This window comes from Haliaeetus albicilla, chromosome 3, assembly GCF_947461875.1.
Source record: "Haliaeetus albicilla chromosome 3, bHalAlb1.1, whole genome shotgun sequence".
In the NCBI taxonomy this organism is placed as follows: Eukaryota; Metazoa; Chordata; class Aves; order Accipitriformes; family Accipitridae; genus Haliaeetus; species Haliaeetus albicilla.
The window spans coordinates 54817489-54840652 of record NC_091485.1 but is presented as its reverse complement, the minus strand read 5'-3'; the positions used below and the strand labels follow the sequence as shown (position 1 = coordinate 54840652).

The window sequence follows — 23164 nt, the reverse complement described above, 5'->3', positions numbered from 1 at the left end:
GGGGGTGGTGGTTGTTTGCCGCTGTTGTCCTTGCCCTCGCTGCTCGCTCTCCCTCCGCCCGGCAGCCGCAGAGGCCCTGCAGACCAGGGCAAGCCGGCGCAAACCTGCGGGCGCTGGTTGCCCCCTCGGGCCAGAGACCGGCTCGAAGCACCTGCTCCTTTCCCGGCTCTGGCTGGAGGCCACCTGGCCCGGAGCCCTTCGCCGCCGTCGGCCCGGCGGTGCGGGGGCCCGGGGCCCGGGGCCGCCGTCCGCCCGCCCCGCCCCGGGGAGGAGGAGCCGCGGCCGTGGCCGTTCCCCCTTCAACTGCCGCCGCCCGCTCACGGCCCAGTCGCCGCCGGCCATGGGGGAGCGCCGGGGGCGAGCGGTCCTGCAGGAGGGGGCCGGGCCGGAGCGGGTAAGGCCGGGGCCGGGGCGGCGGGGCCCCGCGGCGGGTGTCCCGGGCGCGCAGCCGCTGCCGCCCGGCGCGGGGAGGTGGGACCCGCCCGGCCGCCGGGGCGAGGTGCCGGGGGGCGTGCGGGCGTCTCCGGGGGGCGGCCGCGCCGCCCTGCTCCGCTCCGCCGCTGTCGCACCTGCGGCCTTGCAGGCGTCTGCCCGGCCGGGGCCCTGCCCGAGCCGCCGGCTCCAGCCGGGCGCCGCGGCCTCCTGTGCCGCCGGGCTGCCGGCGGGCGGCTGCTGCTGCTGCTGCCGCCGGGCCGGGCCGGGCCGGGCCGGGCCGCCCCCGGGGAGTGCGGGGCTGGCACGGAGGGGGCCCGGCCTCCCCGGCCGCGGTGGCTTCGCCCCCGCCCGCCCCGGGGGTCTGCTGACACGGCTCCGCGGCGGCGCGCTGGGTAGCCCTGAGAGGGCACGGGGCTGCCCTCGCGTCCTTGTCCCGCTCGGGCTGGGGAGGGTCGTGCCCTCCGGGCGCCGTGACCGCGGGGAGCACCGAAAACGTGCGTGTGGCGAACAAGTACGGTCAGCCGGGATTCGGGCCCCGGTCCCGGCCGGGCCCCGGAGGCGCTGGGTGGCCTGGCGCAGGGCCCTGGGGGGGTCCGGGCTCGCGGCGCTGTGCCTGCCTGGGGCCGGGAAGGCAGAGCTTGTCCCCCCTGCCCGAGCTGCCGCGGAGGCGGGCCTGGGCGTTGGCGGGTGGCCCTGGCTTCCCAGCCCCTGTGGACCAGGGGAGCCTGTCCCCCGGAGGCGTCCGAGCTCCGTTCTGGGTTCTCCCCAGTACGACCCTGCGAAGCCAGGCTGAGGTGTGCGAGGGTGAAGGATCTTTACGGCAGAGGAACCCACGTGGTCCTCCCAAACCTTCGTGTCTCGGTAGTAATAGAGTTTCCAAAAACTGGGGCGTGCGGTGTTAAATATAAGCCTAAAAACCCCCTTAATGTCTCCCTCTGTGAACAGCGCCGTGCTGTACCTGCAGCGAAGAGGAGCTCGCTCTGGCCTGCCAGAGGCAAGCTGGAGTCCTGTGCATCCCCTCGGGCGTGCAGAACCAGCAGGCGTCGTGCTCCTCAGCTGCTGTGCGGTGGAAGCCATCTCTCCCGGCAGTGCCGGTGATCTTCCCAGTCCCATGGGAAGGGCTCATGGTCACATCCCATGTGCCACATCACACTGCTGGCTCTGCCAGCACCTTCAGCTTTTTCCTTGGCTACAGCTGATATAGGGCATGTAACTGAGATACTTCTACGTGCAGCCCAACAGCTATTGCTGTGGGGTGGTGGTTGTATGTCTGTGTATATACATTAATTGTTTCTGAGTTTGCTGAATTTGAAATTAATGGAAAGAGCTTCAGTAACATTAGGCAGTTTTTGTTGTCCATTGGGTTTACTGTCATTACCAGAAGAGATTCTGTCTAGTAGTTGCAGAGTGACGGGGATATGAGGTATCGGAGTGTGTCTAGTAAAGGGCTGATGATTAAGAGACTGGAGCATCTGTCATATGAAGAGAGGCCACGAGTGCTGGGGCTGTTCAGCCTGGAGAAGAGAAGGCTCTGGGAGATCTCATCAGTGGGTGTAAATACCTGATAGAGGCAATGAAGGAGTTGGAGCCAGGCTCTTCTCAGTGGTGCCCCGTGATGGGACCAGAGGCAAGGAGCATACGCTGAAACACAGGAGGTTCTATTTGCATGTAAGAAAACTCTTGTTTATTGTGAAGGTGGTCAAAGGCTGGTACAGGTTTCTCATAGAGGTTGTGTAGTCTCCATCCTTGGAGATACTGAAACCTCAGCTGGACAAGGTCCTGGGTAGTCTGCTCTGGCTGACCCTGCTAGAGCAGGGTTTGGGCTGTGCCCGCCAGCTTCGGCTCTTTTATGTGTTTGGGTCAAGTTGTCTGAACAGAAAGTAGCACATTCACATTATAAACTGGATACTCTTCATTATTATGGTGAGTGTTGGCTGTTTTACGCACCATCATAGAATTAAGGAAAAGATCCAGGGTGCAGATGGAAAGCAGGAGGTGTATCAGCCTAGTGACTGTTACCTTTTCCAGCTCCCCGTACCTCTGCCAGTGCCCCCTGGGGCCAGGAAGGCAGGGCTGGAAACGCATTGTGCTCCTTCAGCACAAGGTGGTGGCTGCTCTGAAGCCCCAGCAACGATCAGAACATGCTGTGCATCCAAAATTGAATTAGAGAAGGATCTTCCGTGAATCTTCAGCTGAGTTATACCAAGACACGTACTCTGTTAACAGACAGCCTAGGTAATGAGTATTGCTCTGATAAAACTTTGGCTAAGAGGAATGAAAACCAAAATGAAGAGAGACAGGACTGTCTTGTACCCAAGAGCTTCCTGCCTGCCAACTTGGAAATGGAGCCTGCCTATGAAACTCCTCTCCATCCCAGAAGAGGTTAGGGGAGGTGGGTTGAGGGGAGGTTCCAGTATGGTGTAGTCTCTGTGGGCTGACCCTTCCTTTTTTAAAATTTAAAAAAAAAAAAAAAAAAAAAGCCACTTATTTTTTTTTAAAACTTTTACCATTTTCCAGTTCTGCGTGGTGGTCTTTCTCAAGGTCATGCCATCACTGTGAGTCTTTGGCTCCTGGAAGCCATCCTTCTGCTTTCCTGCCATCAGAGGTCTCCACAGTGTACATGCTATTTCGTGGGCTTTTTCTTCTTCTCTCACCTGTCTCGCTGTGCACTAACAGTGTTTCTGGTGAGTCGACTCCTCTCTCTGTGGCTTGCAGCATGGCAGCTGTTAAAGGCCACTGGAAAAATGACAAGTGCACCTTGTCTCAGTGTTGGTCTCCAGTTTTCTAGCCATACTGGAACTTTGCTCCACTTCACCTCTGTACACCAGACGTATTTTTCAAGTAACCTCTCTGGATTATGGGCCCTGCATGCTGGCTTTTGAATGGCTCAGGAACATCAAGACTGAGGTTAGTAACTGCTAGTCCACCTTGTTAGGCTAAAATAAATACTTGGGGATAGTCCCCAGGCAGTATAGAAGGGTTTTGCTCAGGAAAATGCTGGGCTAACAAGGAGGACTTTTGCAGTGTTTCTGTTATCAAGGGTGATGGCTGGTGCAGAAGCAGATGGAGATGCTAGCTGTGTGGCAGGCCCTGAGAAGGTGTGTGCTAAGGCAGGGTGCCGTCCCCACTGGGCCCAAATTCTCCCCTGTGGCACTTCTAGTGGGTTACTGCAACCATCTCTGCGTCCTGGGAAATACAAAAGGTCTTGCACTCTCGTGGCCTTCAGCACTGACTGTGCAAGATGACGCTGGGAAGTTTTTCTCATGTAATTGAGTAATATTTAAAAGTATAATAAAGTGGTAAAATTGTAACCCAGAATGTGTTTCCTGATGTGTTTTCTCTGGGAATCTGCAGTACGTATGCCAGCTATGCAGTGTGCATGTGTGTTTGGTTTTTGTTTGTTTTTTAAACGTGAGTAGAATTATTTGTTTGAGCTTTTTTCCAAATTGAAGTAAAGGACTACTTCTTATTATGTGAGTGGTTACAAGCAGACTGGGTAGAGAAAGGACTTTGGCACTTCCTAGGAGGGTAGAAGCAATGGTATTAAAACCTTTTGCTCCCCTTCTCTGCTGTATTATGTATAATGCCTCGTATGCTGCCTGTGGTTAGTTATCCTCTACAGCAGTGTCAGTGGGATCTCAGAACTGACCCAGAAAGGCATTTTGCCGGCTAAACTTCTGATCGGTGTGAGTCGCCAGCCCTTCCGGAGAGGTCGCAGCGTGCTGTCCTGACAGCTCTTCACAGTGGTTGTCTTCAGCAGGTGCTTGGTGACGTGCCTGGCGTTGACCCCAGGAGCAGCTGTGCCCAGCTGGAGGCGAGGTGAAGGCCCTGCTCGTGGAGCGCCCTGTCCGTGCTGCTCTTCACCGGCCTGTCTCCTGAACACCAGCCGTCCCCACCTCGGCTGGGCCGGTCGCTCTCTGAGGAAGAGCTGTGCACGGGCGTTCTCCGGGAGCCCGTGCAGAGGGAGCGAGGGGTGGGGATGGGTGACTCCAGGCAGGGGTTTTCCTGCTGCCTGCTGTTGGAAAGAGAGGCACGTAGCGGCCTGCCTCCTGCGCGCTGCGGGATTGCATACGCAAACCTCCGCGCAGAGACTCGCTGTGGTGCAGGGCTCTTCCTCTACCAAATGCGATCAGTTGCTGTGATCTCATGGTATTTTTAAGCAAGTCCGTCCAGGCCCGAGTAGCTCGACGTAAAGCGAACGATTTGGAGGAAACCTGGGCGGTGAGCCTCGCGGAGCAGTGCTGGATGGGGCTGGCGGCAGCGCGCGGTGACCTTGCACGTATCTCCCCGTGCGCAGCACCGCGGCGGCTGATGTCATCTCGCGGGGCAGATTTCCTCCGCGCGCCGCAGAAAGGCTTTCTCTTTGGCACGCAGGCGTCGGGCGCTTCCCGGCGCTGACGCACCTGGGGGGGGGGTGGTTGGTGTGAGCGGTGCCGGCGAGAGCTGGGCAGACAGGCAGCACTGCCGCCTCAGCAGCCGGAGCACGGATGGAGGGCGAGGGGGCAGGTACCCCGGGGATGGGTATTGCGTCCACCCGAGGGGGGCAGGTGAGTGTCTGCGTGACACGGGCGGCTTTTGAACCGCACCTGCGGGCTACGGGGAAGGGGAGGAACAAGTAACGGCAACCTTAACCAGAACTGTGCTTTATCTTCAGAGATCCTCTCTGAGTGCTGCTGAAAATGGCTTGGATCCTGACGAGGAGCCTCTTCTCAGAAAAAATCCCCGCCGGTTCGTCATCTTCCCCATCCAGTACCCAGACATATGGAAAATGTATAAACAGGCACAGGCCTCCTTTTGGACAGCAGAAGAGGTGAGCTCTGGGGCCAGTGGGTTGGTGCAAGGTGCTCAGACCGGGGTCCTGGCGCTTCCTCCCTAGCTCTGCTGCTGGCTTCTGTGCCGTAAGGGTTGGAGTTAATTGCATCGAAGGTGAGGTGCCTGCACCAGAGCAGGACTCCCTTCGTGGACGGTGGAAAGTAAGCTGCTTCCGCAGGGCGATTCAGCGGAGCTGTTTTAGGTGTTTGGTTTAGGATGAGGTGGAACTGTATCCTGGGGTGCTTCTCTGGTTATAGAGGGGAGCCTAAGTCATATAGCTCTGATTTGTGGTCATGTAGCTCCTACCCTGCTGTGGTCTCTGTACCTACAACTAACTCCTTGCCTGTGTAAGATGTTCGGGGCAATTTCATGGGAATTCTGTTCTTTAATGTTAGGCACCTATTTTCCAGAAAGGGTGATAATCAGGGACACTTGCTAAAAATGCTTCTAATTGACTCCTGATTGCCCTGGTCAGATGCTTGCCATATGTTATAATGTAAGCTGTTAAGTTTTTCCCCTGAGGTTGCTGGTTAGCCAGGCCTGAGCCGTACTCAGCTTTGCTATGTTTGCAGCAGTGGAGGCTTCTGAACACTGCACTGATGTGGAGAGATTACCTGCCAGCTGAGCTGGTTGTTCCAACTCAAAGCTTCTGCAGCCTTTGCTCGTTTGTGAGCAGCAATCTGCAATTGCAGAGGAGTGAGCTGAAAGCACTGGTAGGCTCTAAATAGGCCAGAAAGCATCCTGGGATGGTGAGGAGCAGCTGTCCATAGAAGCGCTGTTCTATTGCCTGTCTGGGAGGCTTGCTGCTCTGTTGCAGTAGAGGTTGATTTAAGCCGTTAAAGAAAAAGCATTTAAACTCCTGCCTGATCAGCATTGCCCTTTTACCATATTACTGATTCCTTCTTATGCTGTCCTACCATCTGTCAGTGCATTTCAAAATGAACTGGGAAGTTAACTGTAAAATTGGTTTGTGTGTTTATATACACACACACATATACACATATATAAGTTTTTAGGCCTCTTGTATTTTTCACATCTGGCCCTACTTAACTGCTGCAGTGGTTCAGAAATCCCTCCAAACAAACAAACAAAAAAGGCCTATGTGAAGGAAGTTGTGGTTTTCTGCCGTGGCTGGAGTTCAGTCTGGTAGACAAGAGCAGTTGTACAGCATTCACCCCCTGCCATTCTTTGGCAGGATGGAGGCTGAACACCTGCTAAAGGCAAAAGAGCAAACGCCAAAACTCTGCCTCAGTCATTTGACTAGGCTGCTTCTGTTCTTACAAAATGCCAAACTCAAAAAGGCAATAATGTTTTTCTTTTTTCTTTTCATTAGGTTGATTTGTCAAAGGACCTTCCTCACTGGAACAAGCTGAAAGCAGATGAAAAACACTTTATCTCTCATGTTCTGGCATTTTTTGCAGCCAGTGATGGAATTGTAAATGAAAACCTGGTGAGAAAGCTTTACAGAGGGCTTGAATACTTATTTTATTGGCTTATTGGCTTTTCATTTAGGTTTTCTCACATTAATGCATAAGTTTATTAAATGTGTACTTTTTTTTCTTCCCATCCTCTCACCTTTGCCAAAGGGAATAAGCAGCTTTTCTGCTGGGGCCAGTGACTGTGTTAAATTGGGTCAGCTGTGGTCAGCAAGGCTCAGAATCACATCACTCTTGGACACAGTTTTTAAGCTCAGCCCTCTGCCTGGCTGTGTTGATCTGCATTTCTCAATGAATTAATAGAAACCCATGCTTCTCCACGTACTTCTGTTAGATGAGAAGTAGGGAGGGATTGTGCTGTGCCATGGTCTGTATTCTTAATTTTGGTAAAATCCATTTTGCTCTCACTGAATGGCATCCTAGAATCTTCTAGGGCTGCAGGTGGGTGCTGCTAAAAAGCTGGGGAAATCTTTCTGCTGAAATCAGTTCTGGGCTGCTCAGTGTCTTGCCACAGTGGTATCTGACTGCAAATACCCAGTTTAGATCTCCAATTTCTATAAAGCGTAGATGTCATAGTATATGTGCATATATTGCATGAACATGTCTTATGTCATACTGTTGATTTTTTTCAATGATGAACAAAAAGTCTGAGGCTTTGTTCAATACAAAGTGTTTACTATTGCAGTATTTTGCTGTTCTCCTGTGCACGCGTGCCCTCATGCTTCACTGCAGCTCTCTATCCAATATGCATAGCAGATGTATTTACTTCTAGCTAGCTTGCTTTATTTTCTTCGGCGCCACACCTATCCTGTTGACATATCTGTGAATAAAGTAGGGCTGAACTGCTCCCATCCTTTCTCTGTGGTAGAGATCTATTGTCTCTCCCATTAAGTTTAGGGTACTGTCACGTGGTACTGGTTTTACTGTATTCATTGCTGTGCTTTCTGGTTTTGGTAGGTGGCACGTTTTAGTCAGGAGGTGCAGATCCCAGAAGCTCGTTGTTTCTATGGCTTTCAGATTCTTATTGAGAACGTTCACTCAGAGATGTACAGCTTGCTCATAGACACCTACATCAAAGATCCTGAGAAAAGGTAAACCTCTGGATGTGTTTAAACAGCGACATGGGTTCTTTGGAGAGCCCCATTACCTTTGTTGTCTGGAGAACTTCCTAGTCCGAATGGTAATACATTTGAAAAGCACTTTCCCTCACCATGGTGATGGTCAGGCAGAGCTTGGTTTCCCACAGTGACATCCTGTGTGGTGACTGTGGGAGGACTGCAAGGTTTCCTTTCAGGTGTTTAGCCTGGGAACAGAGCCCATGCTCGTGGGAATTGTCCAGTTCCTTTTGTGGAGTTGGGCAAGAGGAGGTTTAGCTCAGTGGGTAGGAAGTGGCTGCCATCTGGCTTGAAGTCTGAGAGGCAGTGTGGTCTGGTGGGGGGGCACTCCTGGGATGGGACGTTTGAGTTCACTTCCCATCTCTGCAGCTCACCTCCTCTGAGACCTGGGTTTGTTGCTTTCTGCACATCTGCCACCCTGTGCTCTTTTTATCAGAGACCATCCCGCCCTTGGTGTGGGAACGGTCTCTTGCTTGGGTTAGTTCAGAGCCTAGCGTAATGGGTTCTGGTGGAGGCAGTAGTGACAATCAGGGCAGACTTACATAAATCACTTCTTATTATTTTGATGTTTTCTCTTTGTTTTCTTCTATAGGGATTTCTTGTTTAATGCTATTGAAACAATGCCTTGTGTCAAGAAGAAAGCAGATTGGGCTCTGAAGTGGATTGAAGACAGAGAATCCACTTTTGGTGTGTAGCTTCTTAAAAACTTGTTTCTGTTGCGCATGTCACAAACTAATCCTCTGGGAGCAAGCTGCATCCCTGGAACGTGAAATGAAATTCTCCACAAATGATGTATTGGCTTGTTGGTGTCTGGTTTAACTAAAGAACTAGAAGTAACTTCTGCTGAGCATGTATGTCTTTATCTTCAGCTAAAGCAATATAGTAATGGCAGTGCCCACCAGAATCATGTTGTGAAAAATGCTTGTGGGTTTCTCTGCCTTTTTTTGCCTTTATACCGAACAACCCTAGTTTTTTCAGTTTTGGCTTGTAGACCTTGTTTTCTAGGAGTTCTGATTATTTCTTCCAGTTGGCTCCTATTTTTTACTCCAGTGTTCAGAACTGGGCAGCTGACATCTTGCATGTCCAGGCTTTTTCTGTGTTCATGTTCATATAGACAAATTTGTGTGTGATGTTAGCCTTTTTTTTGTAACAGCATGACTGAGCCTGAGCAAAAAAGATTCAAGAATCATCTGTCTCTGGTGTTTCTGGTTTGCTGTTGAGACCAGGTTTCTAGTTTTTGTATCTCATTTGGGAGCTGGGACACTGGCTCAGTTCCCATCAGCATGGTGCAGGGCATCCTTTCCAGTGTTCTGCATTCAGCTTACAGTGTTGACTGTGAAGGATGTGTTGTAGCAGAAATGAATAATGGTCAGACTCTGGAGAATTTTCGAAACCGAACATTCTCTGTACTTAGAGAAAGTGTAGGAGATGGAGAGGTTCAGCCAGACGAACAAAATAAATCTGAATATCACTCTTTTGCAGCATCTGTTGTTCACAGCTCTTGTTTGAGTGGGGTTCTTTTTGTAGCTGTAGATTGTCCCATCCTGGAGTGTCCTGCTGCCTCCCCAGTCTGGCTTTGCTTGCTGTGTGTGGAGCCCCTTCTTCATCTCACTCATTTGGTTCCCAGCAGCTTGGGGTGTGCCAGGAATCAGAAGGTTTCTGAACTCAAAAAGCAATGTTCCCCTCACCCCCTGCTCCCAAATTTCATGCATCCTATCCAAAGTTTCGTAAAGTACATTTCTAGTCTTCTGTTTTCTCATCTTATTGAGAAAACTTCGCAAGTTTAAAACATTTGGGGGCCCCAGATCTTACAGTTATGGATTATGAGATACGGTATATGAAAGTGGCTGGCTGGCTTGCGTGCTTGGTGTTTCTTTCCAGTTTGGGGACCTGGCCTGCAACCGGGTCTCTGCAGCTTTGGTTGATTTCTTATGCTGAGGGTTCAATTGCTGTATCTGTTCTGTGGACTCTAAGCCTCCCGGCGTGCGCTCACGTTACGTGGTGCTGCTGATGGGCAATTTTTGTTTCAGCATAACTCACTTGTATGATAGCTAGTCAGGCGGAATGTAGTAAAAACCATATCAATAGTCAGTCTTGTGCTTCATTAAACCTATATTGTGTGAGCAGCCTTCCTCCACTCCTCTCTAGAAGTAACCTAGGAGATTTTTAGTGTTGCTGGATAAATTCTTTCTGTAGTAACTTCTGTGATATTTTTAAGTTCATGTTGCTCTTCATGTTTTCCTGACTTGAATTTCTAAAGATCAGCCAGCAGATGGCATTTGCATCTCGTAGAGGAAGTGGGACATCTGGCTATTTTGGGTTTATTTTATTTTTCAAACAAAAGTCTATGCAGTTCTCACTGGGAAAAGGCATCAGCACTTAATGCAGAAGCTCTTCATGTTAGAATATACCCAAGGATCTTGTGAAGTTGTTTAAAACAGAGTACATGGAATGATGTGTCATCACCAAGCAGTCATATGGTCTTGTAGTCTGAAGAGACATTCCAATAGAGAACAGGGAGAACTGGGATCAACAATGCCGTACTTTCCTTGGATGAAAGGTAGCTTAACAGGTGGGATAACATAAATTGTTATTTGCGTCTTGATGAGTTACATTCTGTGTTCTTCCACTCTTATAAGAATATGGTGTTATGTGAATTCTCAACAAGCGGAAATTGAGGTGTAGGATTTTTTGTTTCGTTTATAGGAGATTGGCTCTTCTCTCAGTTTTGTCTATTAGTTAAACAGCCATTTTCCTGCCTTTTAGGAGAGAGATAAAGGAGTACTAATGCTTGGCCACTTTGAGCAATTAATTATGTTCTTTCCCTTCTGACCTGTGGCAGTTTCAGTGGGTGCCCTGGTTCTTCTCTTCTGCTGGGGTTGCCTGTGGTTAAGTGCTGTTGTGGGTGTAGACCCGGTATGCCTCAGGATCTGCTGAAAGATGTGGTCAGATACAGCACCTGGTGCTGCAAAGGGGATTGCTCCTCTCCAGCATTGGTCTGTCTGATGCAAACGGTGCATCTTGCTGACGAGCAATACACTGTTTTGTGTCTAACTGAAAATGTGTTACGTTAAACAGGTGAGAGAGTGGTTGCTTTTGCTGCAGTTGAAGGCATCTTCTTTTCGGGTTCCTTTGCTGCTATATTTTGGCTGAAGAAGAGGGGCCTGATGCCTGGACTGACTTTCTCCAATGAACTTATTAGCAGAGATGAGGTAATGTGTCATGTCCTACATACTGTCTGGGAAGGAAAGCGAGTTTCCAGGGGAAGGGCAGAATTATATTCATAAAGGTCCCATAGTCTCGCCAGAGCAGCCCACCTCTGGTGGCAGGGAGGGTTGGAGGGAAGGTGAAGAGAGCAGAAAGCAGTGTTTGGGTAGGAACCAGTGAAGAAGAGAATCCAGCAGTGAGCAGGGGATGCATTTCTGGGTACGACGGAGCCTTTTTAATGTTGACAGTGCTGGAGGCCAAGGAGGTGGTAGAAGTCTGAGTAGGTTCTCTGCTAGCCAGTGTTAGTAGCAGGGTTTTCCAGGGAAGGTCCACTGTCCTGGTAGGTAACTGCAGGTTATGCCAGGTAACTGCAGGCCATGCTCCCTAGAGCTTCTCCCACAGTAAGCCTTCTGTGTCTGCTTTAACATCACCTCCTAGGCAGCACAGAGGAGAGACTTCCTTCCCCCAGAGAGGTGCCCGACCCTGTTTCTGCAGCCTGATGGAGGAGCTGTAACTGCTGACTTGTAGGAAGATTGGAGTCCTGCAAAGGAGCAGGCTATTCCCAGAATATTTGTAAAAAGGGGGAAGAAACAGACTTTTAGCTGTAAGTTACTAATGAACTTAAAGCCTAGGTGCTGCTATGTCCCTCGGCAGAAATACCTGTTTTTAAAGGGAGTAAACATAAATATTAGCAACACCCCAATGCATAGTATGATCAAAAAGGTGGACCTTTTGGATTAAAGGGGATGTTTGTCTTCCTGTGCCATGAAGCGAAGCAAAGGCCTGGCTGCCCAAGGGCTGGTGTGGAATTGCATGGTCCCCCACTGCAGTGGGGGCTGGCCTGGGCAAGGACCTCTAGTTAGGATGTGACTCTGAGCCTTGCTCTGCCTTAACTGCTTCAGTCAGGTTCAGGTGGCCTCCTCGTACCGCTCCCCATCTGCCCCTACTTGTGGGTCCCAGAGCTTGCAGATGGCCTTCTGCATCCGTCGCGTGGCCAGCTGTGGCAGGTTGGTGCAGAAACAGCAGATATTGTTCCTGTCCGTGTTCTTGTGCTCCTGCACAGCAATAGAATCTCCTGGGAGGGCGCAGCTACAGGTCTGAATTAGAGGGGAGTGCTTCTTAGCTTAAGATGTGATGTGTCTGAGGGTCTGCATGTCAGCACACCAAATGCAGCAGGCCACGTGCTGACAAGTGCCCTTTCTTTTCGCTGCTTCCTGCACCGTTGCCTGCCAGTTGGCAGCAGCTGCTTATGGTTGGGGCCTGTCTTTAAGGCACTGCACAACTTATGGTGCTGTCAGCACTGAAAAAGCAGAAAGACCAGTTTTGTATGCAGTGTAAACATGCTAGTGGTTTGAACTTACCAGAGCTGGTCTAAGAGAATATAGAGCTTTATCATAATGGAAGTAATTTCCATGGATAGATAAACTGATTTGAAAGGAGGCATCTTACAAGAGGCCTTTAATTTAAAAGACACTTTTGAAGAAAGTGATATGATCAGTAAGCAAAACCAAACACTTCAGCTTTGACCTTCCTTGTGTCTTCTGCTTCTGTGAGTCATCATAAACTGATCCATTTGAGTGAGGAAGTATTCGTTAGAAGGATCACTTGCAGGTGAATGAGATGTAAGTTCCTCTATACAGCAGTGTAACTGTACTTCTCTGCAGAGTTGAGCACCAAAAGACTGAATTTTTCTTGAGCTCCGCTGGCATAGTTCCAACTGCAGAGCTGTTATGAAAGGGTAAGGCTTGGTGCACACAGCACCTGCATCAAAAACCAGGAAATGCTGTTACAAAAGCAGTGGCAGTAAAAAGAATCCACAATGGAAAACTACATGAACTGTTTTTCTGATGTACCTGAACAGATAAATGGTTAATGCTCAATATGTTTTTTGAGCTGCAGGCTCTGTTCCCAGGCTGTTCTTTGAGCTGGTGCATCTCTGATTCTTAAAGGTGCAAAGCTGCTGGGAGCACCAGTCAGCGGAGCACACCAGTTCAGGTGAGAAGCCAAGCATGTCCTGCATCCTGCTGGTGATGTTGCCCTGGGCAAGACCACGGGAAGCCCTGCAGCAGGCAGCTAATGCTGTCCCTAGAGGGGGAGTATTTCCCAAGTTACGTTGTTTCAGGGCTGTTTCGTGACCTGAAGCAGGAGGGGTTTGTAGCCTTTCTGAAAAAGGTTTTGCTTCTTGGTTTTGTCTTGACCCTTGTTAACAATAGCACTGTATTGTCTCATAGCCCATAGTCTGCCAAATTCTTTTGACTGGTTTTCACTCTGGATGTGCCCTCATGGTGTTCATAGGCTGTAATCACCACCTTGCTGTCGAGAGGAGAGATGGTAGCACGGTGCTCCTTTAGTCTAGCAGCAGTGGGTATGGCTGAAGCCAGAGGCTCGAGCTGTAGCCAGGCAAGTTCAAATAGAAACTGAAGCACCTGTTGGAGCAGCTGTCTGGTACCTGCCTCAGACTGTGAGCGATTGCTTGTCTCCTGATGTTGTCTTACGCTGGCTGGAGGCTTTTCTGGAAATCTTGGGAATTAACACAATTTACTGGGCTCTGTGGAGGATAGCTGGGTGAAATGTGAAGGTGGGTTGAGCTGGGCACAGTAGCCTTAAGTGTTACCAACCTATGAATGTTGTGGTAGCAAATTCCTCACAGTAACTGTACCTTGTGTAGAGAGATGACTTGTTAGTTTTGGATTTGGTGACTCTAATCTGAATCTTCCTTTCTGAAAATGCTGTGAGGAGAAGCAAGGGAGGAAATGCTACTAATAGAATTTAAAACAAGTATTTCTTTACAGGTATCTTGAAGTGGAGAGCAGGTAAACAGTCTATGTTAACTTGCAGGTAGTTTTGCAGGTCTTGATGTAGGAGCCTTTCTGCAAAAGCATCTCTGACCAGAGGCAGGTACCCAGCAGGGCTCTGTGTAGGATCCCTCACAGTAGAGCAGCTCTCAAAAATATTTTCCTGAGAAACTTGTATGCTGAGTGTTATTTTGGCATAGGTGGCACGTGTTGGATTTCAGATCCAGGGTTGTAAACTAACAGTGCCTGCTACACGTGGTAACATTAAGACTGTCAAAGAAGCAGGAGGCTAGGAAGCTTCAACCTGAATGAGGCTGCCTCAAAGTAAGAGAAAACTATGTGGAGGAGGGAAAAATGACTTTTTTGTTTTTCATTGTTCTCTGTTATTTCAGGGTCTACACTGTGATTTTGCTTGTCTAATGTTCCATTATTTAGTGAACAGACCATCAGAGGAGCGGGTCCGTGAGATCATCGTTAATGCTGTTGAAATTGAGCAGGTAAGCCTGGCCGTGACGGCATCATGGGCAGCACAGGACCAGTCTTATGTGCAAAAGTAAACAAATTAACTTCTAACTTTTGGGATTTCATATTTGATACTTGGTTCAGGCCTGGATCCCTGATGCATTATACCATCCTTTCTCTCTTTCTTAATGGTGACAATGAGAGTCAGAGACTTTCTGATTCGGTTGTCAAGGAGCTGGGAGAAGTTGAAGCTGGCAGCTGGTTTCCTTTTTAACAACAGAAAGGAAGAAAGGCTGTCTTAGTATAGAAGAGAATAGTTCCAGTTGGAAGGGACCTGGTCATCATCTGGTCCAACTGCAACTCCTTTCTTAGAGGAGAGTTTGTTTACCACTGTCCTTTCAGGATCTTTGTCTCTCCCTACTGTATACACATCCCTGCTTGTCCTCAGAAGACAGGGTCTGTTCTGGCCGTGGGTACCATGCTGGGCTCTGACTTTTTCTGAGGTTGCTGTCAGGTTCTTTCACATGAAGTGCTACCCATCTGTAACTACAAGTTTCTGCACTGCTGAGTGTTTGGCAGGATTGTAGTTTACTCTTTCTTTTCTGTTGTCATCTAACTACTGTGATGATGATGAATGCCCCAGCTTTGCCTCGCAACACTGACAGGTATTGCATCGGTGCCTAAACATATACGTGGCTGGGTTCAGCACTCATATATATCACTGTCCTGTCTGATCTGTCATTCTATAATGGCTGGAAGCCAAAGAAAACTGGAGATTTCTGGATCTATTCCTGCTCCCACTAGTATGATCTGTAGGTTTTACTGAACGTGGACCTCAAGCTTACGCTGAAGCTTGGGATCTTACGGGGGGGGTGCAGAAAGGCAGATGAGAAGGGGCAGTAATAAAAATTCTTGTGCCTTTTCCAGAAAAATATGCTAAAAATAAAGGAAGATACAAACAACTACTGAAAACAGAAGATACTTGTTGAGTTTAGTGACACAAGTTATTTATTCAGACGACTGGCTGTGGAGCCTGGAATATCACAAATTGTGTTACTATGAAACACAGGTGTCTTTCCTTTTCTCCTCTTAAATTTCATTTCTCTAAATGTTGTCTGTATATGTTGTCTGTATTTTAACTTACAGGAGTTTCTAACAGAGGCATTACCTGTAGGTCTGATTGGAATGAATTGCACTTTGATGAAACAATATATAGAATTTGTCGCAGACCGGTTACTAATGGAGCTTGGGTTCTCAAAGGTAAGAGATGCAATTGCCCAGAATGCCGGCCTGCCAGGACAGCCCAGGAAAGCTGTCAGCACAAAGCACTCTCTTAATGTGCCTGGGAGCAGGTCATATTTAGCGCTTGCACTTTCTGTGAGTGACAGCCGAAACCACAGCATTAATATATGTGCTTCACTATTTAAAAGAGCAAGAACAATTTAGGCCATTGTTTCCCTTCAGCTGCTCTGCAGGTTTGTAATGGGAAATTTATGCTGTACTCAAGTGCTGCAGTCCTTGAAGGATAATAAGCACCTTGCGCGACTGAACTTCACCGTGAACCGAACTCCTGGAGGGTGACAGTACTGAACTTGCTTAGACAGGTGTCCATAGATTCTACAGCATATTACAGCAAGGCTTGATCTAGTTTGAAAGGGTTTGACTGTTTTGTTTGTTGGGTTTTTTTAAAGCATTGTTACCCTATCAGAATCACCAGTGTAGTATCCCTTCCCCAGGTCTTTCATGCAGAAAATCCTTTTGATTTCATGGAGAATATTTCTCTGGAAGGAAAAACAAATTTCTTTGAGAAGCGAGTTTCAGAATATCAACGTTTTGCTGTTATGGCAGAAACAATGGACAACGTCTTCACTCTGGATGCAGATTTTTGATAACTTGGCAAATGAACGGTGACTGTTTCCCTCTCCCCATCTCACTTTCTGCTGTGAAGTTGTCTTCACTTCCTCTCCTGGAATTGGAGTCTACTGGGATTTTTTTCCTGGGTTTTCACGTTGTTTGTCTGAGGAGTAAATATATTTCTGTCTGTGTCATTTAAAAAAAAACAAAAGGGGGGGTCCTTTTTAAAAAATTTATATGACTTTTTAAAAGGATGGCCTTTTTAAGATTCCCTTGACTCATCTGCTGTGATTGCTGTCTTTAAAAATGACCTGGATACTACTGCTTTTTTAAGACTTTGGTAGTGTTTTAAGAAAGCAAACTGCATATTTACCTCATGTTATGGTATTTTAATCTGAAAACCAGATGAGGTATCACTCTATGTATATATGTTGCTAAAAATTATTTTCATGGTTTCTATTTTCATGTTTATAGATTTGGTCTAGAGTAAAAGCTCTTCCCTTTTGTCCTGCTGCAGATAGAGTAACAAGTGAATGTGGGAAGACATTAATAAGCTATGAACTATAAAATTTTATTAAACCCAGGGATACAGTTTGATCTCCCCATTAACCTGGGTTCTGTCTGAAAACATTTCTACTCTGGTTGCAAACCTGATGGCTGCTGGTAGGAGTTTAAATCAAATACATATGATTTTTGTCTTACAGCTGTTACTGAGCAGGTCAGTGGACTTTGAAAGGTCCATGAAAAGGCAAGCCTGTTAACAGTGGAGGAAAGATACATCCTGTAGTTCTTGGGCTTGTGCTGCCTGTTTTTCCCTGCTTCTCTGAACAAGTGCCTTATTAAGTAGTCTGTAGTTGTGCCGAGTTGCAATCAGCATCTGACACTGGAACAGCCAGCTCTGGGTGTTGTCTGTCTTCCCTCTGTTGTGCTGGGTATTTTGATATTCTCCCCTTCTCGGTTTCACTCTTGAGTTGATGGGGTGGGAAGGCATATCATTCCAAGGGATTATCCGTTGAAGTGCTACAAACATACTACTTGGGCTGTAAGGAAGCCCAATACCAATAATGTATGAAGGTACTTCAAGTTGCATGTTTAATGTAAACCATTGAAACCATTGTCACAGAAGAGCTTCTGGAGGAAAGTGTTAAACCTTTCAAAAACAAATCTTGAAGTAGTATGGATTAGCAGCATCTTACAAAGGACTGCTGTTTGTTTTTTGGTGTGTTCCAGTGTGTGCCTGAAAACTTTTTTTAATTTCTTGATGTCACATGCAGAGAACAGAGCAATTGAAGAATGGCTAACATACTGCAGTGGTACTTGGGACGGAAGGGATACTTACTATTCAGTTGTAGGTGGATTATTTGCAAATAGATATGGTCATTTTTTTTCAAAGGTGAAGTGACTGTACATGAGCTAGACAAAGGGTTCTACTTTATTAAACCCAAACATTTTTTCATAATGTTCAGCAATTTGTATAACAGCTTTTATAAGTCTGTCTTATTGTTGCAAACATCTTGTGCTGCTTTTGATATGCCTGGCATGAGATGAGCTGACAGCCCAGGGTTATCAGTGATGGGGTGATGTAAGTGTTATTTCCCTGCCAGTCCAGATCATCCATAGCCCTCAGTACCTGGGTTCCATGAAATAGGTCCATTGCCTTAGCATAGTTCCTAGTGAACAATTGTCCCTGGTGTAAAAATAAGCAGCAAAACTATTTTTGTTTGGTCTCGGTAAAAGATCATGAGTATGTAATGAACTTCGAAACAGGACAGCTTCTTTTCCTAGAGAAGAGCCTGCATCATTTGACATAAGGTACTTGAGGAGGGCAGAGGGGGACCTGGAGAATACAGAGAAAAGCTGGAACTGGTGTCCTTCACTAACATCCTGCAACTGCAAGAGAACTATGGACTTGGAGAGAAAATCCAGCGCCTTTTGGAAATACTGTGTTGATGGGGGAGAAAGATAAAATGTTGTAAGTGGGTCTGTTGTTGGAAGAATGGAACCTATTTTTGTGTTACTAAAAGCACTTAAAAGTATTTGAGTGTTGTGAATTAAGATGAGTATACAGAATATGAGAGTATACAGAATATTCAAATATGAAACTGCTATGTGCTCAGGTTCTGTAAATGCCTACGAGATACCAAAGTCTGGTACAACAGCTCCCACTCCATTTGTGTGTAAAATATGTGCATAGTTTCAATAAAACTTGAACGTGGAGACAAGCGTGTCTTTGTTTGCTACTTACATGCTTCCTTGTGAAATCCAAAATGATAAAATTGGGCCATGCCAGAGTAAGTCGGTGTTCACAGCTTTTGGGTTGTGGGAGAAAATTGAAAGTGCTTCATATGCTGTCTTATGCTTTGTGAGCTCTCAACTTGCTGTTTCTTCTTCCTGGGAATGGGGTTTGCAGTCTAGGGAGCAAACAATTTATTTTTTTTTTTTCTGGAATTTTCTGGCTCAAGGAGAAATCTCTTGGGAGTCCCTTAGATTCAAAGAAGAAGCACTCCAGAAATGTAATTTGGGTGGGTGGTAGCTGATATCTGATATATCAAGGGCATCGTGCCCTCGGGTCAGGCACCGTGACTGTGCCAGGGCACAGCAGCGTGGGGTTCAGCCCCCTGAGCTGGGTCCAGCCAGGCCAGCCGGCAGCCAAGCACCGGGCAGCTGGGTCTGAGCCGGCAGAGGTTCACACCTGATGGCATCTGCGCCCTCAGGGGTCTCGAGTCAAAAGTCTTGTCCCTGCTGCCCCTTGATGCCTCCTTGAGACAGGCACGAAGGGCACAAGGTCCCTTCCTCTCCCACCAGCGCTGGGTCTTGGGCAGAAACCGCATGCCTCCGAGGGCTCTGGTGGGCAAGCTGGGTCTGGCTCTGTGCTGTATCTCGCGCTGTGGCCATCGCACTGATGGGGGTGGGGGGGTGGGAGAGAAGTTGTGATGCATCCCTTCAATATTATAGTCTGTGTGCTCTGGGTTGGAATCCAAGGCTGGTGCATGACTCCCGTTACAGCCAGCGGGACAGAGAAGGTGCTTCTGGAGGGGTTCGTCTCGTGGTGAAGGACATGTCTGCAATGGTGAGGTGAACAGAAACCTGTCTAGGGGGGCTGCAAGGGGAGCTGAAGCTCACGCGTAGAATCCCACCTTTTAATATCCAAACCGGCCTCTGTAGCTCCCGCTGTTCTCCTTCAAGCAGACACGAGGGTCCTAGCAAAACCCATGACTTGATCAGCAATAGCCACAAGCGGACAGCGTGCTCCCTCTGGTCATGAAACCACTGTGGAGTGCAGTAGGTCAGTGACTATTCCCAGCTGTTGCTGGGGAAGAAAAGAATGTGGGTGAAGACAGGGCAATTAGCAAGCTCGCTCTTAGTGTTTTTTGTCAGCTCGGAGGCCGTGTTGCTGGACTGCTAAGATTTTTGCAGGGGATGAGGATGCCGCGTGCGTGGCCGCGCACCCGGAGCTGCGGCCAGCCCCGGCCGACTGACACTGCGCTAGTCCAATTCTGCCAATTCTGTTTCTCGTCCTTGCCTTCGAATGTTGTTAAACCACAAGTCTGGCCCCCCTGCCAGTCACTCCCCAGCCTGCCAGAGGAGTGCCTTCCTTCTAGCCCTTCCGAGGGGCTGATGGGGGCTGGTTTTCCTCCTGGTGGAGCCCTTGAGTCAGCAAATATTAATGTTTCTGTTGCTATGTTCTCTAGAGCTCCTTCTGGGAGAGAAACAGTCACCAGACATGCTGATGTGTTAATACTGCGTGTAGCCGCTTATGTGTTTGCCAGGAAGATGCTCCTGTGACTGGGGACCACTCCCCGCACTGCGCTCTGCAGGAATACACACGTGCATGTATAAACTTTATATCTGTGCATAGTGATGTACACGTCTGGTACACATAGACATACGCAATACACATGCAGAAGCAGAGCTGAGGGGAGAAGCCTTTGAACATCAGGTTTTAGCAAACCCTCTCCCTGGAGCAGAAGGGTAAGATGGACACTGATATTGCTGTTAAGAGATGCTATTCCTGGTTTGCCGGCAGCTGCCTGCCTGATGGGCACAGATGGGCCGGCAGCAGCACAGCCGGAGGCATCTCCTGTCCCATCGTAATCTGGCTCTAGCAACCAAGGCTGCCAAAGCCATGAGGCTGTGCTCTACCAACCAAAATCTTAAACTAAGTTTTTTCCAGCTTAAAATACAGGTAAATCTCAGGAATGGCTGTGTTTGGCCAGTGTGGAGCACACGTGCCTGCTTTGAAGAATAGTAACTTTGGTCTTTGGCTGGTTGAGTGTAGTCACATGGATGGGCTCAGGAATTCCCCATTGCATTTTGACCCTTCTAATGAAATAAAAGAGGATTTTATCTATCGCTCTGTGAGTGACAGACAAGAGATTTCTATGACAGGCAGCAGTGCTGCCAATATCGCAGCTTCCTGCGGAGCTTGCTGGCTGGTGACTCCTGAACTGCAGGTCCTTCTTCCCAAATCTGCTGGAAGGGCTTACCTGGGAAACATCCTTCCCCTGGGACTGCTGTCGCTTTGCCTGCACCATTCATCTCTACATTGGCTCTAGTGTGGCTGCTGGCAGGTTCTCAGGGACATACCCGTATCATCAGTCCCTTTCTTTTACTGTAGCGCACAGTTTGGTTAATGTTAGCCTGGGAATGGCCCCAGGTAACTGCTGCAGCATCTCTAGTAAGCTCGTTGTCCTGGTTTTGGCTGGGATAGAGTTAATGTTCTTCCTAGTAGCTGGTACAGTGCTGTGTTTTGGATTTAGTGTGACAATAATGTTGATCACACCCTGATGTTTTAGTTTTTGCTATGTAGCACGTATCCCAAGTTAAGGATTTTCAGTTTCTCATGCTCTGCCAACAAGCAGATGTACAAGGAGCTGGGAGGGAGCACGGCCAGGACAGCTGACCCAAACTAGCCAAAGGGGTATTCCATACCCTAGAACGTCATGCTCAGTATATAAACTGGGGGGAGTTGGCTGGGAGGGGCGGATTGCTGCTCGGGCATCGGTCAGCGGGTGGTGAGCAACTGCATTGTGCATCACTTGTCTTTTCTTGGGATTTATTTCTCTCTCTTTTTGTTATATTCCTTTTCATTACAATTATCATTATTATTGTATTTTATTATTATTATTTTTATTATTATATTTAATTTTAGTTATTAAACTGTTCTTATCTCAACCCAGCTTTACCTTTTTTTTCTGATTCTCCTCCCCATCCCACTGGGAGCGAGGAGGAGTGAGTGAGCGGCTGCGTGGTGCCTCGTTGCTGGCTGGGGTTAAACCACAACACTCGTAGTACGAGGAGGACAGCTGCCACAGCGAGCTGCGTGGACCAGCCTCGCATCAAGGGTGAGGTGTTGACTCCTGCCAAGGGGACAGGCCACCTTTGGGCCTTGGAGGTGCCTGTTCCTTTAGTGAGTGCGTGTCGCTGCAGAGGCAGGAGGAAGTCATCACCAAGAGATGATGAAAAGGGATCAAGGGACTGATGAAAAGAAGGTATTTTGGATGCTTCCATGACTTCACCAGCAGGGACTGACTCCCTCTGGTGCCCAGTGAATGTCAGAAAAAATCTGTGCTGGGCACAGTGACTGCTGGACGGCTTGCTATGTGACTTGCTCAAAGCCTGTCCCTGCAAGCCCCTCCTAAACATCATGCCATGACTCCTACTCGGTGGCTACACAGAGAAATGAAGCTGCTGGGAGAAGCACGGTTGTCATCCACGGTTGCTTCTCTGCCCGCTCTGTATGATGGCTGGCATGGTGATGCCGTGACCTTTCAGCTGTGGCTCAGGCTGAAGTCCTGCCTGGCTTGGACTCGGCTCTCGCCAAGCCCTGCCAGGAGCCCTGAGCGCAGTGCCGGCGCCAGCCGAAAGGTCTGCAGAGAAGCACGGGGCTGACAAAACCGGGGGCAGATGCTGACAAGAACCGTGTTTGCTCACCCCAACCTGGGCTCAGAGCAGGCTGTGCGCTCATGTGGCCGGTGTGGTTTGGGGGGGCTTTTTTTCAAGGCCCCCAAACATGGTCCTGTCTCAGGTTGTCCATAAGTTACTCCTTTTAGCGAGGATCTCCCAAAATCACACTGCAGGCTCTGGGTGAATGACAGAGTAGCTGGTGGGATTTTTTTTTTTTTTCTTGTCAGCTGGCAGATCCAGGAGAAGTGTTAAGAGCAAGTCTCAATGTGCAAATAGTTTTTACTCATCTGATGAAAGCCTCTGACACCACAAGCTAACTTGAACTTGAGAACTGCAGGAAAAGTTTGGCTGCCCATCACTGTTTCTTAGCCCACAGTTGTGGTTCAGAAGAGATTGCACTCAGGTTGTTTTACAAGGAAATGCAAGAATCCTTCCCACAGCCGGTGACCTTACAACGAGGAGGTTGTTTGGGCTCTCCACCCATGCCATGTCTGCAGGACTGTTACCAAAGGGTCTGTCCGGGGCCCATCGCGTGCTGATGGTGGTCACCTTCGCTGGCCCCTGCCGTGGGGGATCTCCGGAGCGGGATGGGCTGTTTTGCTACTTGCGCAGGCAGTTTTGAACAATTAATTGAAGGCAGACCGAGGTGGTGTGTCTGCCACCTCCTAGGAGACTGGGACCGCCCAGGGAAGGGCTGGGGGCTCCTGAAGGCAGTCACATGCCTTGGGTAGGAGAAGTATGACAGGCAAAAGATGTGCGGGTGACAGCCGGTTCACTCCTCATTGCATAGATGCCAGCAGTTGTGCGACAATAGTGATCATCATACACAGACTCGTGCGGTCACTCGTGTCCTGCACTCGCTTTCCTGGTGGCTCCATTACCCTGACTCTGGAGAACTGAATCTGATGGTGCACAGCACAAATAGCACAAATATTGACTAATAAATATTCAATAATAGTACTGAATAATAATACTGGTGCTACCACCTGCTCTATTGGAAGTCATGGCAGAAGCAGCTCTGGGGGCCTGGAAAATCACGAGTGCTGGGAAAATTTACTGCCAGTGTTAAACCTGAGGACCCTGGAGCAGACCTTGGGGAGGCCTGAGCCCCGAGAGTTTCAGCCCCACCGCGGCCGTTGCC

At 48.7% G+C, this 23164-nt stretch overlaps 1 protein-coding gene and 1 long non-coding RNA gene across 5 annotated transcripts; both read left to right on the top strand.

The window, feature by feature from the left end:
- Nucleotides 1-247: 247 nt before the first annotated feature.
- Nucleotides 248-18340, top strand: RRM2B (ribonucleotide reductase regulatory TP53 inducible subunit M2B). 4 transcript variants are annotated; one of them, XM_069779801.1, is made up of 9 exons: nucleotides 248-394; nucleotides 5090-5245; nucleotides 6581-6697; nucleotides 7641-7774; nucleotides 8391-8485; nucleotides 10877-11010; nucleotides 14193-14297; nucleotides 15409-15522; nucleotides 15999-18340. In XM_069779801.1, the coding sequence occupies exons 1-9, from the start codon at nucleotides 341-343 to the stop codon at nucleotides 16149-16151; spliced, it is 1062 nt and encodes a 353-aa protein (XP_069635902.1). In that variant the 5' UTR covers nucleotides 248-340; the 3' UTR covers nucleotides 16152-18340. The 4 variants fall into 4 exon arrangements, with proteins under 4 accessions (XP_069635902.1, XP_069635903.1, XP_069635905.1 ...); XM_069779802.1 differs by lacking the exons at nucleotides 248-394; nucleotides 15999-18340 and adding exons at nucleotides 4443-4656; nucleotides 15727-15992; XM_069779804.1 differs by lacking the exon at nucleotides 248-394 and adding an exon at nucleotides 4446-4656 and having other exon boundaries at nucleotides 16591-18340.
- Nucleotides 500-4210, top strand: LOC138684807 (uncharacterized). The gene is made up of 3 exons (XR_011324098.1): nucleotides 500-2817; nucleotides 3224-3342; nucleotides 3460-4210. It is a non-coding gene; the product is annotated as an uncharacterized lncRNA (long non-coding RNA).
- Nucleotides 18341-23164: the final 4824 nt, after the last annotated feature.

Coding starts and splice junctions, on each gene's coding strand:
- RRM2B (XM_069779800.1), top strand. CDS start 4,582: ATGGTATTTTTAAGCAAGTCCGTCCAGGCCCGAGTAGCTCGACGTAAA. Junction 5,246..6,580: donor CCTTTTGGACAGCAGAAGAG/GTGAGCTCTGGG, acceptor TCTTTTCATTAG/GTTGATTTGTCAAAGGACCT. Junction 7,775..8,390: donor ATCAAAGATCCTGAGAAAAG/GTAAACCTCTGG, acceptor TTTCTTCTATAG/GGATTTCTTGTTTAATGCTA.